Genomic DNA, 17,276 nt, shown 5'->3' on the forward strand with positions numbered 1-17,276 from the left:
GGGCCCCATGCCGGCTTTGGGGTGGGCGAGCCTCTGGCCAGACTGACGGGAAAGCGGGGAGACACCAGCCATCAGTATCAGCAGCGTGAGGCAGCAGCACCATGGGCCACGGGGATGAGCAAGAAAACGAGGGGCTGTGGGCCCCCTGCCGGGAAATGGAGCAACTCGGTGGGATGGACAGGTGCAGGGAAAGGCGTTGTTACCGCAGGGCCCGCGAGGAGAAACGCTGAAGAGCCCTGGAGACCCAAGACACTGAGGGGGGGCCTCCCACAGAGGAACCCCCGGCCGCCCGACCCGGTAAGACATGGAGGAAGAAGGAGAAGTGGCCGCTCTGCACACTCCCAGGAGCACGGCGAAGGCAGGGGCCGTGTTCGGCTCCCCCGCGGGGCCAGGCCACCGGGTGCCAGAGCCACACAAAGACGCCCCGAGAAAGACAACCACAGACCGACATCGCCCGGGCACGGGGGCAGCCCTTCTAAACAGAGCTTAGCAAATGGAATCCAGCTTCGCATGGAAATCGCGGTGCCGTGGGCGTCACCGGGAACGCGCAGCTGGTTTGACGGTCAAGGTCCATGCCATCGCAGCGTCACCTCCGGAGGAGGAGCACACACACGGTCGTCCGCACCAAACGAACGCAACGCTCGCTCCTGAGAGATCACCCCCAGGACTCGCAGGCCTGCCTCGGAGCATGACCAGGGGACACAGACAGCAGGGGGCGGGGCCCGTGCTGGGGGGGGTGGGAGCCACCGGGGGGGGGGGGTGTCCATGGAAGGAAAGGAGACTTAGGTAAAACTTCCAACAATAAAGGTTTAAAAAAAATAGATAAATAAATAAAGTTAAAAAAAAAACACACAAAAAACCAAACCCAACATCAACAAAAAACCCCAAAACAACACTTGTTCCTGCTGAAAACGCTCAGCAGGGTGACGTGGGACCAGCAGCCCCTCAGCTGGGAAGGGCGTCGATGCCGCGCCCGCTGACTCAGCACGCAGAGGAGGGCTCTTTCCGAATCGGGCCAGCCCCGCTGTCTGCTGTCAGCACGTGTCACCCACAGCCGGGCGAGCAGGACGAGAAAGAGATGAAAACGCCGGACAGTGTGGAGGCAAAGGGGCCCCGTGCCCACCCGACAGGCTCAGGCCTTGCAAACTCAGAGGCCCGAGGGAGCCGCAGGGTTGGGCTGCAAGGAAACGTCTCACGAACGGCAGCTCACGGCGGGCCGTGCTGTCCGGCCGGCCTCGTCCCTGACAAAGCTCCGTCTTCACCGGGACTGAGCCCGTCTGCAGTCTCTTGCATCTAAGTAACATGCGTGTGAGATGTCAGGGTACGTGCCCCATCCCCAGACCCCACCGGGAGCCCAGGCATCCTCCTATGGTTTACCATGTGAATTGTTGACTGCTTACCTTCCTGCACCCACCTCTGTCAAAGAAGCATGCGCCTATCATTTTACTTTTTATCCAATCCCAGAGGTTTCCCACTGCTTTCTCCCGCCCCCCCCGCCCCCCATCTATCACCCGTGGAGTTCATGGAGCCCACCTGAGTGACTCCTCTCTTGAATGCAAAGTATAAACAAGGTGCAAACCCAACCATCCCCCAGAGCCTTATCCCAATCCGCGGGGATCCCGCTTCCCGGCGACGGTCCACAGTTTGGCTCAGATAAACGCACAACAATTCCCCGCGGGTCTGGATGCGTCTAACGTTCACAGCGCGAAGGAAGGAGCAGGACTGTCTTCACGCACAGGTGACAGGCTAGTCTCTGTGGAGAGTCTGGAATCTGCAAAGAAGCCTCTAAAATGAGCAGGTGAGCTGCTCAGGGTTGCCAGCACCACCCCTTCGATCTACAAAGCCAGTGGAACCAGCAACCATCAGCAATTGAAACAAGACATCCCCGTGCCAGGCCGGCGTGGTCGAGCATCGACCTAGGAACCAGGAGGTCAGGGTTCGATTCCCCGTCAGGGCACAGGCCCGGGTTGCGGGCTCCATCCCCCATAAGGGCCGTGCAGGAGGCAGCCGATCCGTGATTCTCTCTCATCATTGCTGTTTTTCTCTCTCCCTCCAGCTCCCTTCCTCTCTGAAATCAATAAAAATAGGTTAAAATTAAAAAATAGGAAACTCCTTCAGAGAAACATCTAGACTGGTGTCTGACCCAAAACTGGGTACCAGGGCCTGGCCGAGGCGGCACAGGAAACGAACCCTCCACGAGGTGATGGAGCCTGGGCAGGGCTGGGGGGCAGCTGAGGGACCCCCTCGCCTCCTCTCTCTCCCCAGCCTTCCTTCCTCCCCCGCCCCCCCGGCTCTGTGGCCGCCCCAGCCCCACTTCCTGATGAGTCAGGGTTTGTGGACAGAGAGTGTGGAGCAGTCATTTTAGGCTGTTTCGTGACGTCTTTGTGGCCTCCTCCCTGTGGTCAGTGTCCGGGCAAACACTGCTGGGCGTGGGCCGGGCGGGGAGGTGGGGTGTGCGGGCTCCGGGCCTGGGCAGCCGAGCAGGTGCCTGGGCAGGCGTCCTGGGGGCCCGAGGGCATCCCCTCCCGGTCCAGGGGGAGGCCCCACCGGCAGCTTCCTCCACTGTCCCTGAGGGAGGACAGGACGGTCCCGCCGGGGACAGGGGCTCCCAGCCCCAGGGAGGGAGGCTTTGCGGGGTGCACAGCCCCCCGTCTGCGCATCAGCAGTGACAGAGTCTGTCTGAGGGCCCTGGGTCCGAGGCCCTGAATGGACGTGTCCGAGTTTGTTTCTGTCCCCATGTCTCGGGGCCGCACCCCCCGCCTCACTGACCAGAGGGGTCACCTGGCCTGAGGAGCCCTCACCCCGGCCTCCGCCAGCTCCGTCCATGTCCCACCCATCCCTGGTCCCTGCGCACGGTGGCCACACTGGGACCTAAGACGGGGCCAGGGGCCAGGAGGGGCGTTGGGCAGACCCCGGGGCTCCGGTCACCCGCTGCCCCGTCCAGAGGGGCTACGGCCTGACCTCCTCAGACGCGGAGGCCCCACCTCTCCCTCCCAGGGCAGCTCGCTTCCAGGCGGGTCGGGAGGGGCTGCGCGGTGCCCCGCGTCGGCAGGGTCTCTCCATCCCCGCGAGCAGGGGTGCCTGGCGTGGAAATCCCTGTCCCGGCCGAGGGCGGCTGGTCCTGGCTTCCCAGGCCCCACAGGGAAGCGGCTCTGGGTTTGAATCCCTGCTCCTCCTGGCTCCCGCCACAGGCTCTGAGCCCCCCGCCCGGCGCGGGTCCCTGCAGGACAGTCGGTCCCTGGGCCCGCGACTGGGGCACGTGGGACGGGACAAAGGTTTCACCCCAGGCCCCAGCAGCGGCAGGCCCAGGGCCCTCGGCTCCTGGTCACCCCCTCAGACACCGGGGGACTTGCCCCTTGATGTCCGATCCCCGTGGGGACCCCCCGGAGCTGTCCTTGGGGCAGGAGGTCCTGATGCAGAGGTGGCCCCGGAGGTGCCAGCCGAGCCTCCAGGCCGCTGCCTCCCCGCACCGGGCGGCCCCCGCCCCCCGAGCCTCAGCAGCAGCGGCGATGGACCCGCCCCCTCTCACCCCTGGAACTCGCGGACCCCAGGATCGGAGCTGGCGCCCACCCCCGCTGGCCCGTCAGACGCCACGTCAGGGCCCACTCGTCCCAGGAGCAGGCGTGTGGGAGGGGAGGCCTCTGGCCTGTTCCCCCAGCTACGCGGGCCCCCCGGGGCGAGGGTGGGCTGGACCATGGTCCTCGGGGTGTTCACAGGGGCTGTGGGCTGGCTGGGGGGTCTGAGCCTCCTCCGAGGCCACAGGTCACCTCTGTGGGCGAGAGGTGGGTCCCAGGGGACCCGGCATGGCCCTGTGCTCCTGTGGGGGGCAGAGGCGGGGACAGGGCAGGGCCTGAGCTGATGCCTGCCCAGGGCCTTTCTGGGACCCCAGCCCCACTCCCTGGGGGACGGCAGCTCCTGGCCAGGTCCCCTGGGTCCCAGAGGGCGTGATTCTCGGGAGGCCCCTGGCAGGGCTCCCCGAGTTCCAGTTCTATGTAACTCCGAGGTGGGACCCACCTGGGACGGAGGGATTAGAGGGGGGCTGGCGTGGGCCCGGCGGGAGCAGAGCCCCCACCTGTGGGCAGCACCCCCAGGAGCCCACACCCTTGCTGCCCTGGGTGCTGGGTGCAGGAAGAGCGGCCCCCCACCCACCCCAGAGCTTGGGGCCTGTGGGGGAAGGCCGGCAGGGCCTGGAGGGGAGAAGGGTGAACTGGGGTGGGGTCTGTCCTGGGCCTCCGGGAAGCACCTATTGGACCCGGGGGGCTGGCCAAGGGGATGGGGCCCGGGGATCCTGCAGGACATGCTTCCGGCCGGACATCCCGCCTGCTGGCCCACTGGGTGGGGGGGGGGGGGGGACTGGGAGGGATCGAGGTCCGCTGGGCGTGTGTGGAACCGGGTAATTGGGGAGGAGGCGAGAATTACCCAGGGAGACAAATAAATAAAAAGATAAATCTCAGATAACTGAGTCAACATTCCCCCACACGGCCACAGAGCCCCCACAGCTGTCTTCTCCATCACCGGGCAAACGCCCCACCCGCCCTCGCCCCTCCCCTGCTCGCCCCGCCCTCTGAGGGCCCCGCTGGGCCATATAAGGCCCGACCCCCGGCCCAGGTCGCTCTCCCGCACCGCTTGCCGCCACCATGGGGCAGCCACTCGCCTGCCTGCTGGCCCTGTGCCTGGCCCTGGCCACGGCTGGGGGCTCAGAGCTGCGGAGAGGTGAGGGTGGCGGGGGCGTCCCGGGCCAGGAAGCGGGTGGCAGGAGAGGCATCGCCTGGGAGTGGAAGCTGGTCTCCTCTGCCCAGACTTCGGGGGGCCAGCCTGTGGGCGCCCTGCAGCCCCGCCCCGCTGGCATTGGGTGGGAGGAAGGAAAGAGGGAGGGAGGGGAGGAGGGACAGAAGGACAGGTGGTTTGGGGGTCCCACTACCCCTCCGAAGGCGACCCCCTGGCCAGGGTGTGTTGGGGGCTGGACCAGGTGGCAATAGCCAGCGTGCCTGTGAGCCTGGGGGTGGCCAGGAGGGGCCCGGCTGGGGGGCCTCAGGCCCAGGCATCAGGGCCCTCGGAGGGGCCAGGCCAGGTCACTGGGCCTAGAACACCGGGAAGCTAGGACGGGACATCTCTGTCCCCGCAGGCGGGCGATAGGTCCCACAGCGCCCCTCCCGCCGGGGAGGGGACCCCGCGCTGGGACCCCGGGGTCCTGGGAGGGCTGCCGCGGACGGGGTCCTGGCCGCTCACCCTGCCCTCTGCCCCCCAGAGGGCAGAGCCCGGAACCACGGCCACAACGTCTGCAGCACCTGGGGCGCCTTCCACTACAAGACCTTCGACGGGGACGTGTTCCGCTTCCCCGGCCTCTGCGACTACAACCTGGCCTCCGACTGCCGCGACGCCTACCGGGAGTTCGCCGTGCACCTGAGGCGCAGCCCGGGCCGCGCCGGCGGCCACCCGTGGATCGAGCACATCCTGCTGAGCATCAAGGACGACACCATCTACCTCACCCGCCAGCTGGTCGTGGTGAACGGGGCCATGTGAGTGCGGCGGGCGGCCCGCCCTGTCCTGGACGTAGGGCCCCTGTGAGCCCCCCGGCCCCCCATTTTCAGATGGAGACTGTGGGGTTGGGGTTCAGGTCACCGAGTCACTCAGCAAACACAGAGGAGGCCACCAGGCGCCCCAAGGTCCGCGGACGGGGGACGGGGCTCGGGGCTTCATTTATGCCGTGTCTCGGGCCCTCTGCCTGGCCCGCCCGGCTCGGGGTGGGGGACAGCCTGGGCATCCTGGCAGGGGCGGGGGGCCGTCTGGCGAGGAGGCCTGTGCCCTGGGACCCCAGGCGAGAGTTACAGAGGCAGGGAGGGCCAGGGGAGCCCCCGCCCCGGCGGCTATTGTCCCACCTTGTCCCTGGAACAGTGGGCTCCCACCTGCAGGGTCTGGCTGCAGCCCAGGTGGCCAGGCCGGGCCGGGGGGTGGGTGCAGGGCTCCCGGAGGCCCAGAGTTTGGGGGGAGCTCAGTGCCTGTTTGAGGTGGGCAGGGGCAGGAGAGGGCACGGAGAGAGACGGGCAGGCAGGGAGGGGGGCTCCCACGGACAGGTGCGAGCTGGCCCCTCTGGTGGTGGGCGGGAGGAGAGGTGGAGGCTGAGCCCCTCCCCCCCCCGCAGCGTCAGCACCCCGCACTACCGCTCCGGGCTGCTCATCGAGAGGAGCGACGCCTACACCAAGGTCTTCTCCCGCGCCGGCCTCACCCTCATGTGGAACCGGGAGGACGCGCTCATGGTGGGTGCGGCCGGCACAGGGTGGCCCAGGGCGGGCTCGTCCGTGCTGATGGAGGAGGCCAGCGGGTTGGCGGTGGGGAGCAGGACCCACCCAGGCGGGGACCCTCAGTGATGCCAGGACCCGCCCCCCCCTCCCCGCTGACCCAGCCCTTCTGCTGAGCCGACGCCCATTCAAACAAGGGCGGGAGGTGGCCTGGCTGTGGGGGGCTCCCCGCTGCCCTGCCTGTGGCCCCGCGGCCCAGGGCCGCTCACCCGCCCCCTCCCTGCAGCTGGAGCTGGACAGCAGGTTCCGGAACCACACGTGCGGCCTCTGCGGCGACTACAACGGCCTGCAGACCTACTCGGAGTTCCTGTCGGACGGTGCGGGCTCCCGGGCCTGTCGGGCGGGGTGTGTGCATGCGTGTGTGCATGCGTGTGCGCATGCGTGTGCATGCGTGTGCATGTGCGCGCGTGTGTGTGTGTGCGTGTGTGCAGGCTCCCAGCGCCCCCTGACCGGCTGTGCCACCCCCAGGCGTGCTCTTCAGTGCCGTCGAGTTTGGAAACATGCAGAAGATCCACAAGCCGGAGGAGGAGTGCGACGACCCCGAGGAGGTGTCGGCCCCCCAGTCCTGCTCTGAGCACGTGAGTCGCCGGGACCCCGGCCCAGGACCCCCCAGGGCAGGAGCTGCTCCTCTCCCCCAGCGCCCCGCCCCCGCGGCCCCTCCCCGTCCCCGAGCAGGGAAGGGAGGTGGGAGCAGCCGGCCCTCCGCCCACACTGCGCCCGCCCCTGCCCGCAGCGCGCCGAGTGCGAGAGGCTGCTGACGGCCGAGGCCTTCGGGGGCTGCCTGGGCCTGGTGCCGCTGGAGCCGTACGTGCAGGCCTGCGCCCAGGACCGCTGCCAGTGCCCGCCCGGCGCCTCCTGCGCGTGCAGCACCCTGGCCGAGTTCTCCCGCCAGTGCTCCCACGCCGGCGGGCGGCCCTCGAACTGGAGGACCGCCTCACTCTGCCGTAAGCGCCCGCCCGGGGTCGGGAGGACAGGGCCCGGGGCGAGGGTGGTGGCGGGGAGGGGTCCTGGTTGGGAGGATGAGAAGGTGGCCTGGGCCTGGGGGCCTGCAGCTCTCCGCCCGGCCGCCCTCCCGTCGGGCGCAGCCGCTCAGGGGCCTGCACTGCCCTTCCAGCCAAGACCTGCCCCGGAAACATGGTCTACCTGGAGAGCGGCTCGCCCTGCGTGGACACCTGTTCCCACCCGGAGGTCAGCCACCTGTGCGAGGAGCACCGCATGGACGGCTGCTTCTGCCCCGAAGGTGCGTGCGTGGCGGGCGCGGCGGCGGCGGCGGGGCCCTGCCTGGGGGGACGCACGGCCTCACTGCCTTGGGCTTGGGTTCCCAGCTGCACGGAGGGGCACCCCCCCTGGTGACCTCTCGGTGGACAGACCTCCTGCCAGGCCTGTGGGACCTGAGGGTCGGGGGGGGGGAGGGGCCCGACCAGCCGTCTAGGGACCAGCGGTGCCTGCCAGGGGAGGCCTGGCTGGTGGCCGCCGGGGATCCCAGCTGAGTGTGACGGCCCCACCCGCTGTCCCAGGCACCGTGCACGACGACATCCGGGGCGGTGGCTGCGTCCCCGTGAGCCAGTGCCACTGCAAGCTGCACGGGCAGGTGTACGCCCCCGGCCAGCAGGTCGGCCATGACTGCGAGCGGTGGTGAGTGCGGGCGGGGCGGGCAGTGGTGAGTGCGGGCGGGCTGGCGGGCAGTGGTGAGTGCGGGCGGGCTGGCGGGCAGTGGTGAGTGCGGGCGGGCTGGCGGGCAGTGGTGAGTGCGGGCGGGCGGGCGGGCAGTGGTGAGTGCGGGCGGGCTGGCGGGCAGTGGTGAGTGCGGGCGGGCGGGCGGGCAGTGGTGAGTGCGGGCGGGCTGGCGGGCAGTGGTGAGTGCGGGCGGGCGGGCTGGCGGGCAGTGGTGAGTGCGGGCTGGGCTGGCGGGCAGTGGTGAGTGCGGGCGGGCTGGGCTGGCGGGCAGTGGTGAGTGCGGGCAGGCTGGGCTGGCGGGCAGTGGTGAGTGCGGTCAGGCTGGCGGGCAGTGGTGAGTGCGGTCAGGCTGGCGGGCAGTGGTGAGTGCGGTCAGGCTGGCGGGCAGTGGTGAGTGCGGGCGGGGCGGGCTGGTGGGCAGTGGTGAGTGCGGTCAGGCTGGCGGGCAGTGGTGAGTGCGGGGCAGGGCTGGGCTGGCGGGCAGTGGTGAGTGCGGTCAGGCTGGCGGGCAGTGGTGAGTGCGGGGCAGAGCTGGGCTGGCGGGCAGTGGTGAGTGCGGTCAGGCTGGCGGGCAGTGGTGAGTGCGGGTGGGGCGGGCTGGTGGGCAGTGGTGAGTGCGGGCTGGGCTGGCGGGCAGTGGTGAGTGCGGGCTGGGCTGGCGGGCAGTGGTGAGTGCGGGCTGGGCTGGCGGGCAGTGGTGAGTGCGGGTGGGGCGGGCTGGTGGGCAGTGGTGAGTGCGGGGCGGGGCGGGCTGGTGGGCAGTGGTGAGTGCGGGGCGGGGCTGGTGGGCAGTGGTGAGTGCGGGCGGGCTGGGCTGGCGGGCAGTGGTGAGTGCGGTCAGGCTGGCGGGCAGTGGTGAGTGCGGGGCAGGGCTGGGCTGGCGGGCAGTGGTGAGTGCGGTCAGGCTGGCGGGCAGTGGTGAGTGCGGGGCAGGGCTGGGCTGGCGGGCAGTGGTGAGTGCGGTCAGGCTGGTGGGCAGTGGTGAGTGCGGGGCAGGGCGGGCTGGTGGGCCTGGTGGGCCTGGACACACCGAGCCTGACCTGCGCCCGCTGCCCGACAGCGTGTGCAACGCCGGCCGCTGGGTGTGCAGAGACCTGCCGTGCCCCGGGACCTGCGCCCTGGAGGGCGGCTCCCACATCACCTCCTTCGACGGGAAGAAGTTCACCTTCCACGGCGACTGCTACTACGTGCTGACCAAGGTGGGCGGCGCCCCGGGCGCCTGTGGGGGGCCGAGCCCGGCCCAGGCCTCACCACCGCACCCCTGTCCCCCGCAGGGCGAGCACCCCGACTCCTACGCCCTCCTGGGCGAGCTGGCCCCCTGCGGTGCCACCGACAAGCAGACCTGCCTGAAGACCGTGGTGCTGCTGGCAGACAAGCAGAAGAACGTGGGTGCCCCTCCCTCCGCCCCCTCCCCCTCCGCCCCCCCCCCCCCCCCCCCGTCCCCGAGGCCCTCCTAGCCCGTGCCCCTCGCTCTGCCCCAGGTGGTGGTCTTCAAGGCCGACGGCAGCGTGTTGCTCAACGAGCTTCGGGTGAACCTGCCCCACGTGACAGGTGAGCCCAGTCCTCAGCCCGGCGGCGGGGCGGGGGCCGTGGGGGTTGGGGGCGGGGCGTTGTGGGGGGCAGAGGGGTGGGGAGGGCAGGCCGGGAGCCCTCACATGCTCACCCCGCCTGGCAGCGAGCTTCTCCATCTTCCAACCGTCCTCCTACCACCTGGTGGTGAGCACGGCCTTCGGCCTCAGGCTGCAGATCCAGCTGGTGCCCGTCATGCAGCTGTTCCTGACGCTGGACCAGGCCGCTCAGGGCCGCGTGCAGGGTGAGTGCCCTCTGCCCCCTGATCCCTGCCCTCTGCCCCCTGATCCCTGCCCCTCTTTCCCCTGATCCCTGCCCCTCTGCCCCCTGATCCCTGCCCTCTGCCCCCTGATTCCTGCCCTCTGCCCCCCGATCCCTGCCCTCTGCCCCCCGATCCCTGCCCTCTGCCCCCCGATCCCTGCCCTCTGCCCCCTGATCCCTGCCCTCTGCCCCCTGATCCCTGCCCTCTGCCCCCTGATCCCTGCCCCTCTGCCCCCTGATCCCTGCCCTCTGCCCCCTGATCCCTGCCCCTTTCCCCGTGTCCCTTTCCCCCTCCCCCTCGCCCCCTGCCCCTGCCCTGCCCCAACCCTGTCCGTCCCCAGGCCTCTGTGGGAACTTCAACGGCCAGGAGGGTGACGACTTCCTGACGGCGGGCGGGCTGGTGGAGGCCACGGGCGCCGGCTTTGCCAACACCTGGAAGGCCCAGTCCAGCTGCCACGACAAGCAGGACTGGCTGGACGACCCTTGTTCCCTCAACATCGAGAGCGGTGAGCCCCCCCCCCCCCCGCCCCCGAGCTGTGGCTCCCGGCGGACACTGCGCGGGAGGGCCGGGGCCTGCCCTGCTCGGCCAGCCCAGCGCCGCTGCTTTGTGCCGTGCGGCTGGATTATGGCGGCCCACGGTGGCAGCCCGCCAGGCGACAGGGCAGAGGGGCTGGGCTGTGACCCTTGTCCAGGGCTGGCCGGTGCCGGGACAGTACGCCTCCCCCTCCACGACCCCCCACCGTGCCGGGGAGGCTGGGAGGGGGCGGGGGCACCCTGCCTTGTTCTGGGCTGATCTGACCTGGAGGGAGGGGACTGGGCCTGGTCCGCGAGGGGACAGCGTCCACCTCAGCTTGGGCGACGGGTCGGCTGGACTCAGGGGACCTGCTGCGGGGCCACGCCCACTGAGCCCGGCCCCTCTCTAGCCAACTACGCCGAGCACTGGTGCTCCCTGCTCCGGAAGACGGACACCCCCTTCGGCAGGTGCCACTCCGCCGTGGACCCAGCCGAGTACTACAAGGTGGGTGGGACCCCCACATGCGCTCCACACCTGCCCCCCAGCCTGGCCAGGGAGGCTCGGTGCACCTGCCGGAGCTGGAGGCTGCTGCCAAAAGTTGCTGAGTGTGTGTACATGTGTGTGATGCATGTGTGAGTGTGGGCATACATGTGTGCACACGTCGGTGTGTGCACGTGTGGTGTATGTGCGAATGTGGGGCAGACATGTGTGCACACGTAAGTATGCGTGTAACATGTGTGTGCATACATGTGCACGTGTGTTGAATTGTGAATGTGTGCACTGCACATGCAGGTATGAGCATGTGTGGCCATGTAGATATGTGTACATGTGCAGATGCATGTGTGTGCACGTGTGTTGAATTGTGAATGTGTGCACTGCACATGCAAGTATGAGCATGTGTGGCCGTGTAGATATGTGTACATGTGCAGATGCATGTGTGTGCACGTGTGTTGAATTGTGAATGTGTGCACTGCACATGCAAGTATGAGCATGTGTGGCCGTGTAGATATGTGTACATGTGCAGATGCATGCGTGTGCACGTGTGTTGAATTGTGAATGTGTGCACTGCACATGCAGGTATGTGCATGTGTGGCCGTGTAGATATGTGTGCATGTGCAGATGCATGTGTGTGCACGTGTGTTGAATTGTGAGTGTGGGTATACATGTGTGCACTGCACATGCAAGTATGTGCACGTGTGGCCGTGTAGATATGTGTGCATGTGCAGGCGCATGTGTGTAGCACGTGGGAGTCCGTGCACATGTGTGGGAGTGCCCCTGGGTGTCGGGAGTGCCGGCACAGGCGTGCCAGGTCCCAGCGCCGCCCCCCTCACCGCGCAGAGGTGCAAGTACGACACGTGCAACTGCCAGGACAACGAGGACTGCCTGTGCGCCGCGCTGTCCTCCTACGCCCGCGCCTGCGCCGCCAAGGGCGTCATGCTGTGGGGCTGGCGGGAGCTCGTCTGCAGTGAGTGCCGCCCCCTGCGGGCGTCCTGGGGCTCGGGGTCCGGAGTCCCGTGGGGGTCAGGCCTGGGTTCCCCGCCGAGCCCAGGGCAGGTCCTCCTGAGCGCGGGGCCAGGGACGCTCCCCGCCTCCCCTGCAGGCGGCGGGGGGCCCGGAGCTGTGGCCACAGCCCCTTCGCCCAGCCCGGGGTGGGGGGGGGGTGGTGGTGCCCGGGCGGGCGTGCTTGTGCGGCTGGGCCTGTCCCGGGACTGTCCTCCTTGGCACGTCGCCGGGCGGGTGTCTGCCTGAGGCGGGCCCGGGGGCAGCCAACGGGGCGCTGGGAGCGGGCGGTCCTCCCCTCACGAGGCCCCTCGCTCCGCAGACAAGGACGTGGGCTCCTGCCCCAAGTCGCAGGTCTTCCTGTACAACCTGACCACCTGCCAGCAGACCTGCCGCTCGCTCTCCGAGGCCGACAGCCACTGCGTCAAGGGCTTTGCGCCCGTGGACGGCTGCGGCTGCCCCGACCACACCTTCCTGGACGAGAAGGGCCGCTGCGTGCCGCTGGCCAAGTGCTCCTGCTACCACCGCGGCAGCTACGTGGAGGCGGGCGACGTGGTCCTGAGGCAGGAGGAGCGCTGGTGGGTGCCCTGGGCCAGGGAGCGGGGGTGGGCAGGGACACCCCCGGGGGCCCCTCATCCCCCCCCCCCCCTCCGCCCGGGCGGCTCGCTCAGTCCCGCCTCTGCCCGCAGCGTCTGCCGGAACGGGAGGCTGCACTGCACCCAGGTCAAGCTGCTCGGCCAGAGTAAGTGGGTGGTGCCCCTGCGCGGGCCCCCTCGCCCGCCCCGCCCCGCCCTCCCCCTGCGGCTGAACCAAGGCGGCCCCTCTGTCCCACAGGCTGCGCGGCCCCGAAGATTCACGTTGACTGTAACAACCTGACGGCGCTGGCCATCCGGAACCCCCGCCCCCTCAGCTGCCAGACGCTGGCTGCCGGCCAAGTGCGTGCCGGGCAGGGCCCTGGGCCGCGGGAGGGAGGGGCAGCAGGCTCGATGCCGGCCCGGAGCTTGGCTCTGGATGCCAAGGCCTGTGGACCCAGGGGCCTCGTTGGTCCTCCCTGTCCCCGGGGGCCCCTGCTCAGCCCCCTCATCGGGCTCCCTGCCCAGTGGTGGGGCTGGGAGGGAGGTCAGGGGTGGAGTGGGGACACCAGGGTGCCCGCCGTGTCGGATGCGCAGCCAAGGACAGGGCTGGCCTGGCTCTGACCCCCCCCCGTCTGGCTGCCCCCAGTACCAGACGGAGTGCGTCAGCGGCTGCGTGTGCCCCGAGGGACTGATGGACGACGGCCGCGGGGGCTGCGTCGTGGAGGAGAAGTGCCCCTGTGTGCACAACCAGGACCTGTACGCCCCCGGCGACAAGATCACAGTGGACTGTAACACCTGGTGAGCCGCTCGCCCGAGGGACGTGTGCCCTGAGCAGGCCAAGCGCACAGGCCTGCGGCCTCCCCCAGGGGCCGGCCCAGCCGTGCAGGGCTCCGTGCACGCCCCCCACCCCCCCACTGGCTGGCAGGGTCCTGGCCCGAGTGAGGGTGCCAGCGGCACTTTGCGGTTGGTGAGGGCCTGAGGTGTGGTGCCCGCACAGCCGCTGGGGGCGTGGGACCTGGCTCCCGCAGCCCCTCAGGCCCCCGTCCCGCTCTCCTCAGCACCTGCCGGAGAGGCCGCTGGGCCTGCAGCCAGAGGGTGTGCCACGGCACCTGCACCATCTACGGGAACGGCCACTACATCACCTTCGACGGGAAGTTCTACGACTTCGACGGGCACTGCTCTTACGTGGCCGCCCAGGTGAGGCCGAGGGCGCCTCAGGACCGCCCGCTCCCTGTCCCCCCCCCCCCCGCCCTCCCCCCCCGCCCTCCCCCGCTGCTGCTGGCGCGGCTGCTGGCCTGGGGCTGTGTCCACCCGGCAAAGGGCCCTTCCTCTGCCCTCTCATTCTGTGACCCTCCTGGGGCGACGGGGGCGTGGGGTTTGCGGGAACGAGGGGCCCTCGTGCGACATGGCTGTCCCCTCTCCACGGAGGGGGGCCGAGGGTCGGCAGGGTGGGGTGCCCCGGGGCACCGGTGCCAGCGGCCGGCTCACGCGCTCTGTGGCCCCAGGACTACTGTGGCCAGAACTCCGGGCAGGGCTCCTTCAGCATCGTCACCGAGAACGTCCCCTGCGGCACCACGGGCGTCACCTGCTCCAAGGCCATCAAGATCTTCATAGGGGTGAGTGCTGCCCCCCAGGGCGGGGTCAGGGAGAGCCGGGACCCACCGGGACCCGCCTGACCCGGTCTCCCCCGCCTCCCCCCCCCCCCCCCAGAGGACGGAGCTGAAGCTGGAGGACAAGCAGCGCACCGTGATCCACCGGGACGAGGGCCAGCACGTGGCCTACACCACGCGGGAGGTGGGCCAGTACCTGGTGGTGGAGACCAGCACGGGCATCATCGTCATCTGGGACAAGAAGACCACCATCTTCATCAAGCTGGCGCCCTCCTACAAGGTGCGCGCCGCCCCGCCCCCGCCCGGCCCTCCCCCCGTCCCGCCCCGCCCCCGCCCCGCCCCGCCCCGGGCGCCTCTGGACGTCTCGCACCGGTCTCCGCAGGGTTCTGTGTGCGGCCTGTGCGGGAACTTCGACCAGCGCTCCAGCAACGACTTCACCACGCGGGACCACATGGTGGTGGACAGCGAGCTGGACTTCGGGAACAGCTGGAAGGAGGCCGCCACCTGCCCCGACGTGACCACCACCCCCGAGCCCTGCAGCCTGAAGCCGCACCGCCGCGCCTGGGCCGAGAAGCAGTGCAGCATCATCAAGAGCCGGGTCTTCCACGTCTGCCACAGCAAGGTGGGCGTGGCCGCGAGCGCGGTGGGCGTGGCCTCGAGCGCGGTGGGCGTGGCCGCGAGCATGGCTGGGGGCGGGCCAGGCAGCATCTCCGCCGCTCTGCGTGCACGCTGCGGGGAGTCCCCCGATGTCCCCATGAGGCACCTGTCCTGCAGCTTCATCTCCATCCTGTGTCCTTTGGGCACGGGACCGATGTTCAGCCTTCCTTCTGAGACCCCTGGCTGGACCCCCAGCCTCCTGCCCCTTCCAGGGAGGGGGAAGGACACCTGACCCCCAACATCCACATGGGGCTCAGTCCGGGCAGGGGCTGAGGGACAGCGCGCACAGCAGGGGTGCCCACCTCCCCGACGACGGCCTCCCTGGAGCCGTGGGAGGCCCGGCTGGGTGGTGCGCCTTGTCCCAGGAGCAGGGCTGGCATGGGTGGGGGCCTGCGGGGGAAGGCCCGCCCCGTGAGGCCCCGTGGACCCAGGCGCTCGGCCGCTTCTCCCCAGGTGGACCCCAAGCCCTTCTACGAGGCCTGCGTGCACGACAGCTGCTCCTGCGACTCGGGCGGCGACTGCGAGTGCTTCTGCTCCGCCGTGGCCTCCTACGCCCAGGAGTGCACCAAGGAGGGCGCCTGCGTGTTCTGGAGGACGCCCGACCTGTGCCGTGAGTGCCCCCCCCCACCCACAGGGCCCCCTGCGCCCCTGCCTGAGCTCCCGCCCCATCCTCAGGCCCCGAGTCTGACCCCGCCCTGCCCCCCCCCCCCCCCAGCCATCTTCTGTGACTACTTCAACCCCCCGGACGAGTGTGAGTGGCACTACGAGCCTTGCGGGAACCGCAGCTTCGAGACCTGCAGGACCATCAACGGCTTCCACTCCAACCTCTCCGTGTCCTACCTGGAGGGTGAGCGCAGCCGCCCCCCGCCCCCCGCCCGCCCGCGGCGCTGTGGGGCGGGCCTCGCGGCTGCAGAATTTCTTCATTGAAGGGGGGGCTTGGAGCCTGAGCCAAGAGGGGAGGGGCAGGCAAGAAACAGGTCCCCCCAACCTGTAAGGTCAGGACCGGAAGTGCCGAGGGACCGGCAGCGCGGGATGGGGGCGCATTTCCGAGGATGGGTTGGGGGGCCTTTGAGTTGAGAACTAGGGGACATGAAGGAGAATGGCCAGGTCAGGGATCCGGGGGGGTGCAGGAAGTGGGCGGGGCCTGGCTGTCCATCACAGGTGGGCGGGGCCTGGCTGTCCATCACAGGTGGGCGGGGCCTGGCTGTCCACCACAGGTGGGCGGGGCCTGACTGCCATCACAGGTGGGCGGGGCCTGGCTGTCCCCGTGGCCCCATGGCGTGTTCCCGGCTCAGCTGGGGCGGATGGCCCCTGCCTTTCCAGCCCTTTCCTTCCCAGAGAGAAGGACCTGCGGGGCGGGAGGATGGGCGGGGTCTGACGGATGTGGTTCAAGCCCAGTGCCCTGCGCCCACTAGGCTGCTACCCCCGGTGCCCTGCGGACCGGCCCATCTATGACGAGGATCTGAAGAAGTGCGTCACGGGAGACCAATGTGGCTGCTACGTGGAGGACACCCACTACCCACCCGGAGCGTCCTTGCCCCCCAAGCACGACTGCCAGTCCTGGTACCTAAGCTCACATCACAGGGGCCCTGGGGGAGGTCAGCACACACGGGGACACCGTGCACACGCCTGCACACGCCTGCACACACCTGCACTCACCTGCACGCGGGAGCCAGGGCACAGGACTCCCTTCTCATCCTGGCCTCTCAGGGCGGCTTTTGCCTGCCTCGCCGCACCCACACGCTGCCCCCTGTTAGAGCCCAGGCCCCGGGGAGTGGGGGGGTTCCTTCCGGGCGGGGCGGGGCTCTGGGCTGCCCGGGGCCCGAGACAGCCAGGTGCCCGGACTGCAGCCTGCACTTGCTTTGCAGCGTGTGTTCCAACTCCTCGCAAGTTGTCTGCCGGCCGGAGGAAGGTGAGCTGCCCGCTGAGGCCACCCCTGAGAGCTCGTCCCTGGAAGCCTGGGGGGGGGGGGGAAGGGGGGAGGGGCTCTCCTCCGGGGTCCTTCCGGCCCAGAGCCTCTCTGGTCTGCAGCCTCCCTGGAGGCTTCCACCACCCCCTGCGCTTCCCCGGGTGGGGAGCCCGTGACCCTCCTGGGATGCGGCTGCTGTTCTGGGCGGGGGGGGGGGGTGCTTAGGGTTCTGGGGGTGGGATTCCTATGGGGTCATTGGTTCACCACTGGCAGGAGCTGGGGGACGCGCCTGCCTTTCCCTCTTGGGCCGGGCCCAGGGCTCTGGGTTCCCGTGTGCTGACGTCTGCCCCTCTGCCCCCAGGGAAGATTCTCAATTTCACCCAGGACGGCTCCTTCTGCTACTGGGAGATCTGTGGCCCCAACGGGACGGTGGAGAAGCACTTTAACATCTGTGTGTCCACCACGACCCCCGTCTCCTCCCCGACACCCATCACCACCACCCCTGTGTCCACCACGCCCACCACCACCGCCACCACCCCGACCCCGACGCCCAGCACAGGTGAGGCCCAGGGCCACCCCCCTCACCTCGGGGCCCTGCCTCCCCCTGCCCCCAAGCCAGCAGGAACGGCCCTTCTGGGGCAGGAGCGAGGCCCGTGTGGCCGGGTCTCACCCTCTGCTCCCAGGCGGGAGGTGGCCCCTGCCTCT

General features: G+C 69.6%; 1 protein-coding gene across 1 annotated transcript in view; it reads left to right on the top strand.

Annotated features, from left to right (window-relative positions):
* Positions 1-4,637: 4,637 nt before the first annotated feature.
* The window catches only part of MUC2 (mucin 2, oligomeric mucus/gel-forming), a gene marked incomplete at its 5' end in the record, with an annotated part of 29,595 nt that continues 16,956 nt past the window's right edge, over positions 4,638-17,276 (top strand). Inside the window, 28 exons of the mRNA XM_080640764.1 lie at positions 4,638-4,713; positions 5,249-5,519; positions 6,143-6,257; positions 6,526-6,616; positions 6,768-6,877; positions 7,033-7,243; positions 7,414-7,539; positions 7,817-7,934; positions 9,037-9,175; positions 9,251-9,361; positions 9,458-9,527; positions 9,652-9,789; positions 10,148-10,312; positions 10,730-10,824; positions 11,659-11,785; positions 12,143-12,398; positions 12,510-12,562; positions 12,655-12,755; positions 13,042-13,193; positions 13,454-13,592; positions 13,901-14,011; positions 14,106-14,285; positions 14,388-14,627; positions 15,116-15,272; positions 15,378-15,509; positions 16,078-16,225; positions 16,531-16,574; positions 16,933-17,130. Of these exons, the coding sequence (XP_080496890.1) occupies positions 4,638-4,713; positions 5,249-5,519; positions 6,143-6,257; positions 6,526-6,616; positions 6,768-6,877; positions 7,033-7,243; positions 7,414-7,539; positions 7,817-7,934; positions 9,037-9,175; positions 9,251-9,361; positions 9,458-9,527; positions 9,652-9,789; positions 10,148-10,312; positions 10,730-10,824; positions 11,659-11,785; positions 12,143-12,398; positions 12,510-12,562; positions 12,655-12,755; positions 13,042-13,193; positions 13,454-13,592; positions 13,901-14,011; positions 14,106-14,285; positions 14,388-14,627; positions 15,116-15,272; positions 15,378-15,509; positions 16,078-16,225; positions 16,531-16,574; positions 16,933-17,130 (3,874 nt within the window). The remainder of the gene's footprint in view (positions 4,714-5,248; positions 5,520-6,142; positions 6,258-6,525; positions 6,617-6,767; positions 6,878-7,032; positions 7,244-7,413; positions 7,540-7,816; positions 7,935-9,036; positions 9,176-9,250; positions 9,362-9,457; positions 9,528-9,651; positions 9,790-10,147; positions 10,313-10,729; positions 10,825-11,658; positions 11,786-12,142; positions 12,399-12,509; positions 12,563-12,654; positions 12,756-13,041; positions 13,194-13,453; positions 13,593-13,900; positions 14,012-14,105; positions 14,286-14,387; positions 14,628-15,115; positions 15,273-15,377; positions 15,510-16,077; positions 16,226-16,530; positions 16,575-16,932; positions 17,131-17,276) is intronic.

This window comes from Plecotus auritus (assembly GCF_963455305.1).
Source record: "Plecotus auritus genome assembly, chromosome: 9".
NCBI lineage: Eukaryota > Metazoa > Chordata > Mammalia > Chiroptera > Vespertilionidae > Plecotus > Plecotus auritus.